General features: G+C 40.7%; 1 protein-coding gene across 1 annotated transcript in view; it reads right to left on the minus strand.

Annotated features, from left to right (window-relative positions):
* Positions 1 to 19,239, minus strand: part of WNT2 (Wnt family member 2) — a 53,734-nt gene that overhangs the window by 17,950 nt on the left and 16,545 nt on the right. The window contains exon 4 of the mRNA XM_090286768.1: positions 8,310 to 8,574. Within this exon, the coding sequence (XP_090142894.1) occupies positions 8,310 to 8,574 (265 nt within the window). The remainder of the gene's footprint in view (positions 1 to 8,309; positions 8,575 to 19,239) is intronic.

Here is a 19,239-nt window from a genome sequence, read left to right on the forward strand (position 1 = left end):
GGACAGAGATGTGAATTGAACAGCAATTTAATGGAAAAGACCACCCAAGGAGAAAATACAGAGAGAAGAGGGTGGGACTGAACTTAGAAGATCTTCAGAACTAACTAATTAACTTAATTTAACTTAATTTATTGGGGTGAACTTGTCTAATAAAATTGTATAGGTTTGGGGTACGCAATTCTATGATACATCATCCGTACAAGGTTACATTGTATTGTGTGTTCACCACTCCGTATCTTGGGACTTCAGAAGTAGAAGACGAGGAGCTAGCAACTGAAATTGAGAAAAGCCAGCTATTGGGGCAGGAGGAAAATAAGGAAATAGAGTGTTTTAGGAGGGAGGGAGAAAATAATTACATTATATGCCACTAAGAGTTTGAATAGATGGTCCACTGGTTAATAACATTAATCATACAACATACTAATTTGCATATGAAATGGTGCCCCCTTTTTTTTTAGGGTTCTTTTTTTAAGTATATTTTATTGATCATGTTGTTACAGTAACTCCAATTTTTTCCCTTTGCTCCCCTCTGCCCAGTACCCCCCTTCCCTCCAGAAATCCCACCCCCCCTTATTTCATGTCCATGGGCCGTGCATATAAGTTCTTTGGCTTCACCTTTTCCTATATTATTCTTAACTTCCCTCTGTCTATTTTGTACCAACCGATTATACTTCTTAATCCCTGCACCATATTGCCATTTCTTCCCCTCCCCCATCCCAGCTGATAACCCTCCAAATGATCCCCATACCTATGATTCTGTTCCTATTCTGGTTTGCTTAGTTGGATTTTGTTTTTATTTTTTAGATTCCGTTGTTGATAGTTGTGAGTTTGTTGTCATTTTAGTGTTCATAGTTTTGATCTTCTTTTTCTTAAGTAAGTCCCTTTGACATTTCATATAATAATGGCTTGGTGATGATGAACTCCTTTAGCTTCACCTTGTCTGGGAAGCACTTCATCTGGCCTTCCATTCCAAATGATAGCCTTGTTGGATAGAGTAATCCTGGTTGCAGGTTGCCTTTTCTTACATTGGATACTGCTTGCCAGTCCCTTCCTGCCTGCAAAGTGTCTTCTGAGAAATCAGCTGATCATCTTCCAGGCATCCCCCTGTAGGCAACTCTCCACCTCTCTCTTGCTGCCCCCAGGACTCTGTCTTTATCTTTCACCTTTGGCATCTCAATCCTGATGCATCCTGGTGTGGTTCCCTCTGGGTCCAGCTCACCCGGGCCCCTCTGTGCTTCCAGGACCTGTATGTCCACCTTCTTCACAAAATTTGGGAAGTTTTCCTCATTTTTTTCAATTCTTGTTTCCTCATTCTGCAGTGGTTGACTGTTTTTTTTCTTCCTTATGTTCCAAATCATCGATTTGAACCCCGGTTTCCTTCCCTTCACTATTGCATTTGTGTGGCCTTGCCTTCATTTCATTTATCATAGCCTTCACTTCTTCTCTTACGTGTTTGCTGTACTCAGGCATATCTGTCAAACCTGTATGCATTTTCATCACCAGTGTTTTAAATTCTGCGTCTGTGAGGCTGGCTATCTCCTCGCCGATTAATTCTCCCTTTGGAACCTTGATCTGTTTGCCGTTTGGGGCCATACTTCTTTGTCTCCTCATTTTGACAGGCTCCTATGTTTGTTTGCCTCCAGGTCCCAGGTAGAGCTGTTGCTCCTGTTACATTGTAAGGGGCAGAGCCTTAGGGATTCATCAGTACAGGGCGACCTGTTTCACCATGTTGTGGCGCTGTATGTTGGGGAGGGGTCTGAGAGGGAACAATGCCACCTGTCCAGCACTCGCCCCTTTTTTAGGCACTTCTCCCACTTCTGTATGGGACTGGTGCCTCTCTAGCTATTGCCCTGGCCATTATTCTCAGAGTGTTTGGGTCTGTGGGCGTTCTAGGACCATGGGGGCCCTTTAAACCAGTGGACTCTGCTGAGAGACCAGCAGGTTCTTCCTCCACCCTAACCCCCAATGGTCTGCACAGTCAGAAGCAATGAGGCTTGATTTTCCCCAGTGCTGGGACCGTGAGCTGTGAGGTCCAGTGAGGACCCCCAGTTGTCTCTTTCTGCTAGCCTTCTGCTGCCGCTGCTGCTGCTGCCACCACACCGTGTCCTCTTCACCCCAGCTCCGCCCCTCCTACCTGTCTGGATGAGTATTTCTTCTTTATTTCTTTGTTTGCTGTACTTCCATGCAGTTTGGTTTCCTGGAACTTCTTGTTGTATCTAGTTTTGAGGTAGTTGTATTCCTTCTTAGTTGTGGAGGGAGACGCAGCTGTCTGTCTATGCCTCCATCTTGGCTGGAAGTCTGAAATGGTGACTTATAAGCCTCACAAATACGTTTTGCATATTGTTCTCTTCTGGTCTAGCTGTCTTAGCACTTTTTATATATCAATTCATGAATGTCTACAACAAATTTCAAGAGAGAAAGAGAGGAATAACTTTTTCAAAATGACAAATGCAAGGTAAGACCTTCTAATAGAGCAATGCGGTGAGGACTGAAACCTAAGAAACACCACTTTCTTGTCCAGGCTCGAGGGCTGTGTCTCATTGCCTGTCAACCTGACTCATCTACAGGGACCGGGAGGCCTCTGAGGCAAAGTAGGCATAGACTGAGTGTGTCTTCCTCATCTTTGCATTCCTAGAGCTTATCATGGTGTCTGGCATATAGAACAAGCTCAATAATTACTTGTTTTGTGAAGAATGAGGGACTTAAGATGTACTGGTGGTAATTGTACATTCGGTATCAAAATAAGATCCACCCATTGCTATTTGCTCATATGTTGCTCCCTTGTTTTTAATCAGGTAACAGTCAGAGTTCAAAGGTTCTGAAAATCTGGCCACAGCAAAGGGCACATCTAGAACACCAATCTCTAAACCACAGTTGGCATTGTGTTCCCCTGGGTTCTGAGGTGTTTGTAAAATATGATTTATGTGGAAAAAAAACCATGATATGAGAATGCTTACACTGTTCACAGACTACAGCTGTCAGCCAGGTACTGGGCTTTCAGCATTAATGAGTTAAAAAACTGTGAGAGTCCATTTATTTTCTGAACTTGACAGGAGAAGGGTGGAGCATTACTTATTTCCTCTAGTTCAGCGGTTCTCAACCTGTGGGGGCACGACCCCTTTGGGGGTCAAACGACCCTTTCACAGGGGTCACCTAAGACCATCGAAAAACACATATATAATTACATATTGTTTTTGTGATTAATCACTATGCTTTAATTATGTTCAATTTGTAACAATGAAAATACATCCTGCATATCAGACATTTACATTATGATTCATAACAGTAGCAAAATTACAGTTATGAAGTAGCAACAAAAATAGTTTTATGGTTGGGGGTTCACCACAACATGAGGAACTATATTAAAGGGTCGCAGAATTAGAAAGGTTGAGAACCACTGCTCTAGTTGGTGAGGAGACCTCAGGGTGACCTCTGGCCCAGGTCAGGGCTTTTACATCATAACCAGTGAAAGTGGCCTGTGATTAGGTGCAGACGCTACTCTGGAGAGGACAGCAGCATTCCTTAGTGAGAGATGAACCTATCTCTAACTTAAGGGCTTCTTTGATTTATGGATGCCTGGGGCAATAACCAGAGCAGATAACACCAAACTGCCAGAATACCCATCCAGAAGCCCAGCCTCCAGATCAAGCCTCCAATATGGCCTGCAGAGTCTCACATGTACAGCATTACACAGTTGTGTGTACTCTTCACATCGAGGAGAGAGTTTATAGGTGAACATCAGAGCACTCATTTTTTTCGGTTGAAGACTAGGAAAAAATGCCTTTTGTTGTTGTTGATGCCATATCTTCTTTAATTTGTTTTTGAGCGTTTCACTTCTTACATGCTATTAACAACATTAAACACTCTTCAAATCTTAAAGGGCTTGTAACTGAAAGGAGAGTCAAGGCAACTTGGCCCAAATGTGGGTGAAGGTTGAGCCTGACCACTTTCTACCTCCCTGCTTTGCTGGCACCTGTTCCCATGTTGTCATGCTGCCTCTTTATTTCACAGATCTCCCCACACCTCCCAAATTTCAGGCAGTAAAGTGATATAGTGGGAAACGTCTGGATTTGTTTTGATTTTTCAAGATTTGTTCTGTTTACCCCTTACAGGCCACAGAATCTTGGGCAAGTTAAGTAGCTTTTTAGATCCTCAGTTTCCTTCTCTGTAAATAGAGGGAAATGCCATGAATATTCAGAGAAAATGCACATGAGGTGTATAGCACAGGGCAACTCTTAGCAGAGCTTCACCCAATGTTCCTCTCACCCTTCCCACCTGGGGTCTGGATCTGTCCTCACCCAGGAATACCTCAAGGTCTTATTCACCCTTCTGCTTTTCTCATCAAAATTCATCTTGGTATTATTATTTCAGGACTTCATTACAAGGGTGACTTGATAACCTCTGTCAAACTAATTTCAGGGAAAGCTTGAAGGCTGAAATAATTTTAATGTGCTTACTCACAGTAAAAGAGGGTTTCTGAAAATGCTGGGCCTAAATGTGAAAGAACACCCTCTTATATTGGGAAAGCCAGGGGAAGAGGGTATTTTTGGGGTGAAATTTATTTAGAGAGTCTCAAATAAAAAAACACTTTTTCCTTTGTAAGAGATCAGGTATCCCCCCCCAAAATAATGTCTCCCTGGACTTCTTCTTACCTCATATGTATGGAAAAATCAGGAATCAGGGATTACCTAAAACATTGATTTTTCAGGCTTTGATGTGCGTAAGTTTGAATTGCATACAGAATTTCAGGAACAAGAGCCTGCGATTTTAATTCCATTAGGTCTCTGAAGAGGCCCTCACTTTGGAAAATAGTGGACTAGACCTGTAGACTTTATCTGCAAACTGAATTGAAAAAACAAGATAGCTCACTCCAGTTAAATCATGTGTTAATTTTAACAGGAAGCAGGTGCTGACTAGGAAGAGTAAAGGCAGTGAGTTCCAAGTATCTATTACTTGACAATATTCAACTGGCTCACCACCATTACTTTTCTAGTGCTGGCAAGTCAAAGGTGCCCAGTAAGTTGAATATTAAATGTGCTTGATATTAAAAATGCAAAATAAAGCAATATTATCACAAGAAAACAGACTGGGTGGGGTGAGATGTACTCTAGGGAAAGGGCATGCATATTTTAATAGAGAAAATGAAAAAAATCTATATACACATGCTTTAAATTTTACTGCAAACTCCTGACTTATTTAAGAGCCTAGGTATATCTGATGGTAATCCATTTTGAACATGTGGGAGTTTCGTTTACCAAAAAACAGGCCATTCTTAACAAAGTATGATTCTAGTGCAGGGAAGGGTCTTTCAGTGTTATGCTCACTCAGTGATGTGTATATGCTGACAGGATGTTAGCCTTGACCCAACACCTTTGTTTCATGATGAGAGGACCAAGCTCAGAGAAGAAATGCCAATGTGATTTAGATTCAGGAATAACTGCTTCTTGCAGGGCTCAGACTCTGTCACATCTCACTGCCTCCACAAAGAGAAGTTGGGAGCTGCTCAAGGATGGTTCTGAGCCACATTTCTCTGACTGTTTGGACTGACTTGCTAGAATGTGCATGATGGCCAGGATAAAGCCTCGTCTTTAGAATGCCATCGACTACACAAACAGGCACAAGGCCCTCAGTAGCTGTGTGGGTTAAAGCAGGCTTTCCCAGGGAAAATTTACATCTTATACATGAGGCTATTTGTACATGACTCCACATAGGAACAATGTAAAATATATGCTGTCAATAATCTGAACTACTGCTTACATAATGTCAAACATCCTGAATCATATTTTAATTAAAACAATCATCTGACAATCAGGAGAATTAAAAAGAAATAATGCAAGTCTGAGTGGATAACTTTGGTATTTTCTTAGGTTCAGCTCAAAAGGGCCTTAAGTATAGTTCAGGTAATTTATGAATAATCTAGGAATCTTAGTGAAAATCTGATCTAATACATTGAAACTGACTACTTAAAAAAATGAGAATAGGGTGACTTCTGATTAATCAATGCCAACCAGTGACTCGCATCTTCTCAAGTCAGCTAAACTAACATGAGCCTAAAGGAGAAGTAAATTAAGAGAATGAATAAATTATACAGCTTCCCTCATAAAGTTCACAAATGCATCTGTGTGCTCTGTGGCTGGCACATCTGGAGGCAGAGTAAAGTGATGAAGAGGCAGGTCCTTGCTCTGCCTCTTACCAACTGAGAGTCCTTGGGCAATATCCATAAACTGTCAGAGCCTCAGTTTCCTCTCCCATACATGGGATAATAACATACCCACCTTATAGACTTCACATGAGAATCAATAAGAGAATGTAGATCAGGCCCTAACATCTGGCAGATACTGCAGATGTGTTTGTTATTTTAGTCAAGAAATAGAATTGTGTTCTAATATAGGGAGTAGATAAAGCAAAGTGTTCAGGAACAACAGTATCTTGACGAAGCATCAGGGGTTAGATACAGAATCTCCTCTGAGAGGAAGAGAAAATAAGATTTTTATTTCACTGAATATTTAGGAAGCAGTTAAATGATCATTAAGCATAACTGCTTACTTTCCTGTGCAAACAGCTTCAAGGAAAAAAATAAAAATTAAAAAAAAGCACAGAAAACATGTCCCAGGGAAGCAGGTCCTCTTACATTTGAAATGAGGTTTTTGCTTCAAAGGTCCTCTTTATATATATGCCCTGGGAGGTGGGTAAGGAAAAGCTGTAGTGTCAGGGTCAAGAGCACAGGCCATGGAGTCAGACAGCCAGACATCTCTCCCCTCTAAGACCAATGAGATCTTGAGCTGGTCACTCACTTTCCCACCCATACAATTGGAATGATGACATCTAGGGCTGCTTATCTGACTTAAAAACATAAGATGTTCTTCCTTCTTCCTTTTCCTTCTATTTTTTTCAGTAACTAGTTCCAATGCACTGATGTCATAGGGCAGCTCTAAGGATTAAATAAAACCACGTATGCAATGATCTTAGCCTAGTACCTGGCACACAGGGGTCAATACATAGTTCCTAAAATGGTCCTGATATTATCATCCCCATGTTCTGTCTGAGGATCCTGAGGTTAATAGCAGAGAGGGACCCAAGCCTCTAGGACAATTTGTATCAAAGCACAGGTTTCATGAGGATTCCACTGAAACTGTGGCCTGACAGGAAGGATGACTTGTCAGAGGTCCCAAAGCTTGTCAGGAATGTGGCAGTGCACAGCATCTGGCTCTTTCGCTGGTAGTTATTAATCCATAGATTGCTTGTACCAACCTACTCAAGTGCTGCAGAGAACTAGCTCATCAACCATGAAGGAAATTGAACCACTCAGGACAAAGAAGAGGCTTTGGACTTCTTGTGACATTTCCTGGTAATCATACTTCTTGGTCAGTCTAATGGTAGGAGCTGCCAGCCATCTGCCCTGTTTTACTGGTTCCTTTGCAATTACTTTGGAATGTAAAACAAATGCAGAACTTACATTTGAAGATGTTTTTCTGATAATAAATTCCCTTGCTTTCTACTAAGTCTGAGAAGTTGGCCTGAGGCAAAGTTGGCTGTAGGCTCCCTATCACCTCCTATCCATTGAGGCTTGTATTCATTCTTATTTTGTACCAGATTCTTTAGAAAGACTGTGCTAAGCTGGGAGTCCAGTGAAGACTGGGAGGGGTGAGAGGTGGAGAACAGTACAGGTATAAAACGCACAGGGAACAGCTGTGCTGAGGTTGATGGAGCTGCACCCGAGTGAGTTTGTGACAGAAAATACTGTGTGCAATGGAAGGTGTGGCCTTAATAAACACAGTGCCTCCTACACAGCCCTCATCTTCTGCCCACTGGCAGTCAAGCCAGGGGGGATGAATTCTTTTTTCTAGTATTTGGCAACTTCTGAGCACACTGGAAAGATTTCAAAACAGGCAGACTTCAAAGCCCTGGGACTCTCTTCTGTAGTCACAGAGGTGGAATTTGTAAAGGGGAATATACATGGCAAAGCCATCCTCCTCTCAGCTTCAGGATCACAGGGAAGGTACAAGGTTGCTATATGTCATTTAGGTTAATCTACCAATTTGAGTTTTGTCCAGGCTGAAGAATTTTGGAAATATGCGTATTTTGACTTTCTGGCCAAAAACATTCTTGTTAGGTTCCCATTTCTCCAGAATCTTAGGAGAGCTCCCGGTGCACTTTAAACATGAGTGATAAGAACATGAGCTTTGACCCTGAAGGCAGCAGGCTGTACTTACAGAATTAGCAGGTTGAAAACACAGAACTGCACTCTAATTGAGCAGTACCTATCGCTGGAAGAATTAGGTGCTGTGAAAAAACTGTTTTCAACTTACCTGCATCTCGATCCCTGATACAGTAATCTGGAGAATTCTCAAAATACACGAGGTCATTTTTCGTTGGCTTCTTGAACCTCTTGTTAGCCACAGTGAAACCAGTACCATCCTGGTTCATGACGACCTGGATGGCCCCGCTGTACTTCTTCCACAGATAATCGCCTGTTTTTCTGAAGTCGGCCATGGCCAGCCAGCATGTCCTCAGCGTACATGACCCACTCACCCCATGACACTTGCATTCTTGTTTCAAGAACCGCTTCACAGCCTGCCAGAAAAGACAGGCAAGGTCAGCGAAGCTAGACTCAAGCTTGTGACATGTGCTACAACTTTCTGAGCAACCAAGAAGTGACTGAAGACATAGGACCCCAGGGCTTAGGACTGGGAGATGTCTCAGGTCACTTATTGGTCACTTCAGCCACAAGGCACTGGCATGCAGGCAGGCAGGGAGACAGTGGGAAGCTGTGCCTGACTGGGAGCCTATTAGGCCATTGATACAACAAAAACCTCACTAATTTTAATTTAATAGGTATGGGGCCAGTTTGAAGAGTAAGGCAGTGAATTAGAGTATTTTCTAAATAAATTTAGTTATATTAAAAATGTATGCTATTACTCAAATTAGATGAACAAAGTAATTGCTAAGCCCATAATAGTGATTGTTACTATTTATGGGGTGTGCTCTAAGTCCAGGCATTGTGCAAATACTTTCTGCATTCGATCTCAATGACCTTAATCTTCACAACAATCCTATGCTACCATCCTCTACTTATTTTTCACCTCTTAGGAAGAAAAGCTCCTGGACAGGTGGGACCCAAATGGGGCAGAATGGGGGAGCCCTCCTCTATCTGTGGCGGAGGCCTGCCATCCAGGTCACCCAGTGAGCCTCATACCAAACACCTGGAATATAAAGATATTGGGGCAGGGGTACATGGGCAAGTTGTATTTCTAGAACAGAGAAGTTCATTCTGATATCCTTTAAAAATGCCCAGATCCCTGTGACCTGGCATACCAAACTAATGACATTCCTCCTGCTCACTTTGCTATCCTTGCCCTCCAAAACTGGCTCATGCTGATGAGGACAGATTCCAAATGTAACAGGGCTCAGTCCGCTCTGATGAGCTAAGCAGGAAACATCTGGGTGACGAGGCCCAACCTGGGAAGGGTGTGAGTGAATTAACAACCTTGGGGCCACCATGATGTCTTGGCTCCTTTGGCTCTAGAATGACTTTGACACATTTCCAGGCATGTGAATAAATTGCTGGAATAAAGAACATTTCAGCACATTTGGTTCTACTGAGCCTTGGTCAGAAACTGAGTCTGTGGAAGAGGTAAACCAGGTTACAACACTAGGGGTAAGTTACCTGGGATGTGGCCCTGGGGAGGGGCAACCTGGAATATTTGGATCCACGTGTGTTTGGGGGTTGGGGGAGGGGTGAACACGAGTGCTTCAGGGAGCTCCACTTGGGCTGCTGCTGGATCCACTCACTCACATCCCACACCCACAGTAATTATACTATACCAGAATATTGGGCATAGGCTGAGCAGGCTTCCAACTACCACCTCCAAGTTCTTGGAAATAATTCTCTCAATGTGTTACCCTAAGAATTTTGTTCTCGGAAAATATCAGGAAGGGGTTTCCCTGCCCCCTCTGTCTTGTAGATCCTTGAGGATGGGGATTCTTACCGGGGGGGGGGGGGGGGGGGTTCTCCTCCTTTGCTCTGTGACTGAACCAAGGACCAAAGCCATGGCTCATCACCTCCTTTCTTGTCACATTGCTTTGGGTATCTGATGGGGACAGCCCCCAATTGTCAGTTGTGCTCTCTCTTGAGCTTGGGAATTGATAATGAATGCTCATTCTTCACAGCTTATTCCTTTTAAAGATGAGTTATTGACTCATAAATTAATACTCCTAGCTTTAGAAGTGACAGGAAATATTACTGCCCTCCCTTTGTAATACTAAGTTCCCAGGTTGCAAACTTCAAAGCTGAGATTTTTATATGATTAACTGGAGTATTTACATATTCATTTCACATTGGATCTTAAAGTACACCTTATGAATCCTTGAAAATACATGTGGCAATGGTACACACTGTTGATCATCCCACTATTGAAAGGAAATGGCCATTCCCCTTTTCCTTCCTCAGTTTTGTTCAGATGCTGGGCAGCCACATGCTTCAGAGCAGACCAAACCAATAATATTAATCTCATTGTCCTGCCCCTGACTCTTTTCTAGCAAAGAGCATTTGATAATTCAATTTGGGCCAATATAATGTCAGGAGTAATCTGTCAGGGGACTTGTATGAAAGGTTTCTTCACTCTTTGAAAAACATATTTAAAATCCTAATAGAAATTGCAAGTTTTGAATTATGATTACTCTGCTTCCCTCAGTTCTTTTGAATACATCAGTAATTGACTATATAAATTTAAGACCTATTATAATAGGGAAAAGTAGGGATAGAAATACAAGGGATTACATTGACTCTTCCAAACTAATACTCATCAAAAATCTATTAAAAAAGCCATTCACAGAAAAAATACAAAGTACTAACAAAAAGACATTCAACTTCAGTAGTAATTAGAGAAATGCAAACCGAAACTATACACCACCATTTTCTTTTGCCTAGCAGATTAGCATATAGTAAAAAGATTGATAATAAGGGTGTCGGTAAGAGTATGAGGAAGGAAATGCTTTAACAAACTTTTGGTGGGAGAGTAAATTGATGTGCTATTTAAGTGGAAAGAATTTTTGCAACACTGTAATAATTTCCAGTGTATGTGTCCTTTGACCTTGGTGATTCCACTTTGGAAACAATTGCAAAAGTTTCGAAGGTTTCATGCCCACGTGAATGTTCATTGCAACATAATTAGCAATAGCAAAATACTAGGAAAAACCCCAAATGACATCAATAGGAACGTGGTTAAGCACTTTATGGCATATGTTTACTAATGAAATATTATGTGGTCTTTGAATAATGAAGTAGATCAGGCTTACAGGCATAAAAGGAAGTCAAGTGATGGAAACAAAATGCAGAACAATATAAGGCCTACATGTGTGTTTATAGATAAAGGAGGAAGGAAAAAAAATATATATATATTTTTTATAATTTGGCTGCAGTCTGAGGAGTTGGATGATGTGGAAAAAGATGTAAAAAAAAAAGTCCAACCATCTGTTCAGTAAACTACAGGAATCGGGGACTGTTCCCTGGCACCTGGAGAGAGCAGAGCAGTGGTTCTCATTCTGATTACACATTAAAATCAGCTGGGGATGTTTCCTTGTACACAGACACTGTCTCTCTCTGGACTGAACAAATTAGAACCTGGGCAGGGGGTGGGGCCCTGCCTTGCTCTCAAGGTGCTTCTTATAGCAGCCAAGGTTGAGAGAATTCCCTTCAAACCCAGGAGTGCTGTGGAGGATCTGCGGAGGCTCAGCACCACCACCCGCAGGGGCCCACGGAGGGCCAGAGCAGGTGAGCCATCCCAGTGGACCCAGAGGCCTTACAGTGCCAGGAACAGAGATATATGACTATTGAATTAGAAGTTGGGTCCTACCCTAGGTCTCCAGGGAAAAATAGCCACAAGCAACAATTTACCCTAGTGCTTTCTTGGAGGGAATGAAAGATGGGGCTGACCACTGCTTTTAGGGAATAATCTGCAGAGGAAGTTCCTGAAAGGACGCACCCCACCCCCACCCTGGTGGTCTTGGGAGGAGCTGGTGAGGGGCGGTGGGCTTCCATGCAGGCCATTGATAGAGCGGCTGCAGATGTTTTATTTGCTCCATAAAGGAAATAGTGAGCAAATAAGAACCTGTGGATGTCCCATGGGCTGCCAGACAGTCTGGAGCTGTGTGTGTGTGTGTGTGTGTGTGTGTGTATGTACTATTTGTTTTATCCTCACCTCACCCAGGGATATTTTTTTTTTCATTGCTCTTAGAATGATTGTACGTGTCCCCATGGGTGGACTGCAACCTAGATATGTGCCCTGACCACGTATCTAACCTGCAACCTTTCAGCTACAGGGACAATGCTCCAACCAACTGAGCCACAACTGCCAAAGCATGTTTCTTTTTAATTATTACTTCCAAATTTTTAATTAAGGAAATATGTGCACATGATTTTGAAAACTCAAGTAATTCAGAAAGGATCAGGGTGAAAAGCAATAACCCCCTGCTGTTCCCTTTTCCTCATCTCTCCTCACTCTTCTCCCTGTCCACAGAGCCCAGCCCAGAGGTAGTCACTTTTAATGAATTCTGCTTTTAGCCCTTTGATGGTTACCTAAATGCTTCTGCAGCCAACGACAACTTTGTGAGAAACAGAGAAAAGCATCCCATCCTCAAGACACTTGATGGAGATCTGCCAGGAAATCACCATCATAACTAAGCAAATCTACAATAACAAGAGGTGAATGGAGCCCTCTGGAGGGGTGTGATGCAAACCTGGCACAACTGAATGTGGCAGCTCTGCATGTCACTGTTTATCTGCCAATCAATGTTCCTTATTTCCTAATAGACTTCTCATTATGGAGAGGAAGAATTTCACTCAGCCCTCACTTCCTTCACCCCAACTTTCAACCTGCTGCATCATGATTCTGGTGATCTCTGCAACTTCAAGGAGTAAACTTACACTTCCTTTCTTGTTCCAGAAGTCATAGGTGCTATCTCTTATGACGATACTGCAGTCCCTCCCCAACTTCTACCTCATTCTTAGTCAGAAGTGCCTGTCCTTTTGCAGAGACAAAGATGATAGTTTTAAAGTTCTCCTTTGTAACTATAGTTAAGTCGCCCACAATATGTCTAGACTTTGATTATATAAACTGAAAACAATAAATAGCTATGTAACACTGTTAACTGTACAACCATGTATAATGCCAGGACTGAAATTTACAATGCCTGGTCCAATATCACAATCTCTGTGACAAAGAAGGATGTTCCTGGAATGGAGTTTGGTGTCTTCTCTTTTTACTTACAACTAATTGCATTTACTATAACTTAATGTTTCTACTTTCTCAAGTATTACACCTACTCTATCACTTTTCCTATTTCCTGGGGATGGGGGAGGTCCATGGTGCTCCATGTTCTTATTCCAGTGTGGACTGGCTACACAGCTGAGACCTATCATAATGCTCTCCTAGGTTGGACATGCTCTGTCAGGTGCCATGTTTTCTCTTTTTTTCCTCCTTTATTCTTTTGCTGCAGCCCCTTCTTCATTAACTCCTTCAAGGTATACAGGGGATACATTTTCTGAATTCTTTAATATTAAGATATCTTTATTCAGCCTTAATACTTGATTAATAATTTGGCTGGGTATAGAATTCGGGGTTGAAAATAATTTTCCCTGAAAACTGTGGAGGTATTGCTCCATAGGCTTTGGCCTGTAGTGTGTGGATAGGAAGTCTGATGTCTTACTGATTTTTTTTTCTTCCTGAAAGGTTCTAGAAACTTTCCATTATCTTTGGTGTTATGAAATATCACAATGATATATATATGAATAAAAAAATTAATCCTGTTCAGCACTCAGTGGGCTCTTTCAATCTGGAAACTCATATCCTTCAGCACTGAGACATTCTCAATATTTTCTTCCCCTCCATTTTTTTTAGTTTCTCTTTATGGCATTCTAATTACTCAGTTGCTGAACCTTCTGAATCCATCTTCCATGTCTCTTACATTTTCTCTCTAATATTTTTAATGGTTTCTTCCTGGCTGCTTGAGGAAGAAATTCCATTAGAGTAACACTCCTGGCTTTCTCCAACCTCTTACTTATTTCTCCCCTGGGAGTGAGGAAGTGACTTGTCCAAATGGTGAGTTTAGAGGAAGGAGTGGGACTTGTGTTCCTGGGTTTCTTCTCTTTGGGCATCTGCCAGCCTATGGAGATGAGTTATAATCAGCTCCTACCCTCCAGCAAAGGGATCCCTGCAGAAGCTCCAGTGCCTAGCCAGTGACAGGATGAGTAAGGCTGCTCAGTTCAGGGGTAGAGTGCTAGGAAGCACTTTGAAGTTTGAAGCTACATCCTCCAATGCAGCCTTTTTTTTTTTTTTCCCCAGTAGTGCAACAGACATGTTTACTCCATTTATCTGATTTTCTTGTCCATTTTTTAGCTGGTTTCAAATTCAAGCAGGAAAGATGGGCATTGTTTATGGATCTCCTTAAACTCCATTTTTTCTTTTGGTTTGCTTGTTTTACTTTCTGGGAGATTTCTTTGGCTTTCTGTTCCAAGTTCTTCTCTTGTTCTCTAGTTGTCACTTTTTCAAAGCATCATTCTTATTATTTATGGATGTTATTATCTTTTTGAATCTCTGTGAGATTAATTAGGCTTTTAAAAATGATCTTCTCACCCCTCATTTATTGATTTTCTTATTCTGGCCATTTTTTTTTCTTTCATACTGCTGAATTTCCTCGAACATATGATCATCCATTGGAGAATCTCTTCACATCAAAGAATGAAGCCATAACCAGGAGTGTTGATTATATGGGTTAGAGTTGTGGGGCAGAGAGGTTTGCTTTCTGGTGAGCAGGGAGGACACTGGATGTTATGCTGGAGACTAACTCCAGAAAGCTTGTGATGTTCTGCCAGATTTCCATAGTTCTGCTCATGGGTGGAGAAGAGGGGATGGGGTTCAGTATTCTATCTATGGGTTTCTCAGTTAATCCCAATTTTTAGGCCTATGCTTTTCTCCAGTGCTCACTTATATATGAACTTTCCTCAAGGCACCTTGGTTCCCACTTAGGCTTTTGCCCCATCTGCAATTTTTTTTTTCCCCATCTGCTATGGCTTCTCCATCCCTCTTTATGAGTTCCAAGTTCTTTATCTGCTTTCCACTGTCCTGAAATTTGTTGCGCTCTCTTATTTCTTTGGCCATTCTCTTTATTGTTAATTTAAATCCATTTTTATTCCATTACTATATCTTTAATGAAGTTTTTGGGAGGAAGAGTTGAAATGGTGTATGTTGTGTCCACATCCTTGATACTGCTTGCACTGTGAAATGTTCTGGAAGGAGACAAGGATTGTGAGGGGAGGAAATGGTCCATTTTATAATGCAAAACTGAATGGCTCATTTTGCTACTTTTGTTTGTGCAAGTATTGTTTTTACAAAAGAGATAAAGAACATGAGAAAGAATCCATTACAATGACTTGCTGTCTCTCTCCAGTGAGTGATGCTGAAAGCATTTTCCAGAAACTTAGGCCACAGCTCATGACACAGGTAGGTCCTGTTTTCTATTTTGACTCGAATCTTTGCTAAAGGGTCTCTTGTTCTACTTCCTTTTTCTTTGATTTCTAGAGCAGGCTGCTGTCAAGATTCTGCTTTCAGCCTTCCCTTTCGCTCCTTTCTTCACATTCTCGCAGCCCTCATGACTTTTTATAGTACTCTCTTGGCCAGCACAATTCTTCATCAACCCCTCTCCCCCCACCATTTGCTTCATCCCATCTAATGTTTACTCTGTGGCATCCTGTCAACAAATACTTGCTCATTTGATATGACTACTTTTAAAAAGACTCTTGGTGTTTAGCCTCATAGAAGCCATTTTTATCTTAACATACAACTTTTCTCAATAAAAATCTTCAATAAACTCAGTAGCTTCAATGCTAATATCTCAGCAGATTTTTCATGGTCCTTAAATCTTTGATTTTGAGCATTTTAAACTTTCAGGTCTGTAGAGGCTATTCTCTACTCTTGGAGTTTAAGAAACTTATACATATTAGCATTCTATACCACAGAGAAGTCTGAATTTAAAAACAGATGCTATGGAAGAAGTAAATACATGCATTGTTCAGGCTAGAACAACCCTACTTTATATTTATCTGCCCCAGCTTACTGTCAGAGCATAATAAGGAGGCATGGTATCATTAGACTGTACCATATGTCGAACCATGCTAAGTGCTTTACTTTCACTATTTTACTTAATCCACACAAGCATATAAGGATGTACTATTTTCATTCCGTTGTACAGACAAGGTTACTCAGACACCAAGAAGCTGAGGACCTCAGGTACACAGTGTGCCTTAGGAAGGATGTAACCCAAGCCCATCTGACAGCAAGTCAACACCTTAAATCACTCTACCAGCATTTCTAACACAAGAGTTTTCCAACCCCCTAGGGGTTCATGTTCTCTGGGTTCAGTGGATTCTACAAAAGTTTTTATACTTAGTGTTTGCATATCTAATTAGTCTACAAAGAATTGTTTTGCCAGTTATAAAGATAAATTTCTCCCCAGGAGAATTAAATTTTGGCTTCTTAAGTCAGCTTTTTTGAAGACTGAGCCTAACCAATGCCAGTGTGTCTTTGTAATACTTCTTACATGAGAACTTTTTTCTTGTAAGTTCCTGCATTTTGCTAAGTTTACAACTTCTGTATTATGCCACATGTATTCTCTTCCTGTCAGAAAAAGGGCACTCCATCTGTTTGAAAGGTGTGCCAACTTAATTGACCTTGCCTTAGAAATTCTGCCTAGAATTTATTTTAGGTCCTTAGATACCATGTTTTAACTAACTTATTTAGTTAACTTGAGCATTCAAAGGAGTTTTAATACTTCACTTTTTAGTTGGGTGTATGCCATAAAGCAACTAACATATTTCTGGACCTATATCAGGTTTCCTGAGGGAAATACACATTAACAACATTATTTAATTTTCAGATGCTGGCTTAAAACCAAGTATATTTATAACAATTAAATCCTTTTAACAGGTCCATGTCTATGAGTAACTGAAAATCAGACCAACTTATATCTCTCAAACATATATGCTCTGAAACTAGGAAAACAGGGAATATTTATTACTGGACCATGCAGTTGATTTGCTTATATGATCATTTACTAACTTAAATAAGACATTGTGATTTCTTGAGCACTGTCATCCTTTAAAAACAGTGAGTATGGGTGGGTTTAGCTAGAAAATATAAGGTGTAGGATTTATATTTGTGGAATTCAAGAACATTATTATTGACTAACCATAAATATAATAATTCTTATTGACTAATGAGGCCAGTCTAAAAAACATTTTTCTGTAAGTAATAGGACTTTACATGGAACTGTAACAATTTTGCTAAGAGTTATTCTCTGCTTTGGAACTTTAATTATGGTTAGTTTTAAATTCATATGCTATTTAAAGATCTATAGTACCAAGCACATTCTACTTCTGGGTCCAACAAGACAGAGGTGAGGCTTGTAGAGGTAATGTCATTTTTTCAAAATGCATTAAGCTATCTGGCTCTGTAGTTCAGTTCAGCATTATCATTTCCTTCTGTATTGATAATTCCTTTTTGAGGGCAATTGCTTTTGAATCCTGCCCAGTTCTCTTGATTCAGACCCATTATTTATTTTATGTATTTTAAATGGTATCATAGGTTCTATTCTTGGAAGTCTTTGTTAGGCCCTAGGTTTACTTGCCTACAAGGCTGTGTTTACATCTTATACAATATCAATTCCTGTTGACTTTGGAGGCATTTTCTGTAGACAGAACTTAGAACTATCTGCTTTGTCTGGGCACTCCAATGTTCCGCAGCACTGATCTTGAGTGGTGCTGGTTTGGGTGGGTCATGAAACTAGAAATTCTGGATCCCGTTACCCTCTGAAACTTCTTCCATTTAAAATACAGGATGTCAAGTAAAGCTTGAATTTCAGCCAGCAAATAAATTCAATTTGTTTGCTAGTTGTGGCCACCCTATACACCTTTATCTCTTCATATGAAAAATGTCGATAATAATGCTACCTACCTCTCAGGCTTGCTCAAAACCTCGTGCATATGTGTATATATTTTAGATAGAAATTCTTGTTAGGTAACCTATCCAAGATCATGCTCGAGTATTAGAGCCAGTGTTCTAATTCCAGAACCTCAGTCACCATATTGCCCCAGTCAAGATGATGTTACTAGCTAAGAACCCCTAATGAGTAAAGTAGCCAATAATAATGTAAACATTATGTTAAAAATATAAATATCAACACATTGCCATATGCCAATTTTTAATTAATAAACATTGGGAAGCTTACTATCTACATCAGTGCCTCTATGTTTATTTAATGCTGAAAATAAAACGCAGGGAGGTAGAAATTTCTCATAATTTTTCTAGTAAGTATTTTTTTAAATCATTAATTCAAACATATCACAGAAATTTGAACTCTGAAATATATCACTTAAAGGGGACTCTAGGGAAATTAGCAATGCATAAGAATGGAATTTAAGTACTTAATTTGCCCCACCCTGCCATTGTTCAATACCTGCCTGCTGCTTCATAGTGATATCCAAGTGTCTTTAGACAGCATTCAAAGCTTTCCAGATGTGGCTGAGACTTGAGTTAGCAGCCTCAGCTCCTATTACTTTTCAGTCATGAGCTCCACCCTAAAGCCCTTTGTCATTCCTCAACTCTGATGGTCTTTCCATCCCAGTATGTTTCTTGTTCCTATAGTCCCTCCATCCTGGAAAGCGTTTTCCCTGTCTCAACCAAGGAAAATCATTATCTCCAGCTCAAACACCCAGTTATTTTAGATCAGTCTTATCTCTCCTCAGCTAACTGGCTCTTCTGCGGATTTTCCTATTCCACCATCTAGCTTAGAGCTTGCCCCACAGTTGTATTTTACTTGTCTCCCTGACTAAAATTTAGTGTATTGTGGTCAGGATTCTTTGTCTTAATCTTACTCTTTTTCACATATAACTTACTACCCCAAATAGTGCTTTTCCCAAAGTAATTCCATAATAAATTAACTGTTGAAACAAATTTAGTCCAATGGCATATAGAAATAGAGTTCTCAAACTTGCAGGGTCATTAGTTGAAATTTTGTGCATCTACTGAAAAAGGCTAAATTGTGTTGAGCTGTTCACAATGATTAGCAGTTATGTATCTGACATTTAGAATGTTTCCCCTTTTGTTTAAAAAGAAATTACACAGCCCTGCTGGTTCAGTTGGTTTGAGCATTGTCCCATACACCAAAAGGCTGCAGTTTTAATTC

This window comes from Furipterus horrens, unplaced genomic scaffold (assembly GCF_987537825.1).
Source record: "Furipterus horrens unplaced genomic scaffold, mFurHor1.1.pri manual_scaffold_9, whole genome shotgun sequence".
Classification (NCBI taxonomy): domain Eukaryota; kingdom Metazoa; phylum Chordata; class Mammalia; order Chiroptera; family Furipteridae; genus Furipterus; species Furipterus horrens.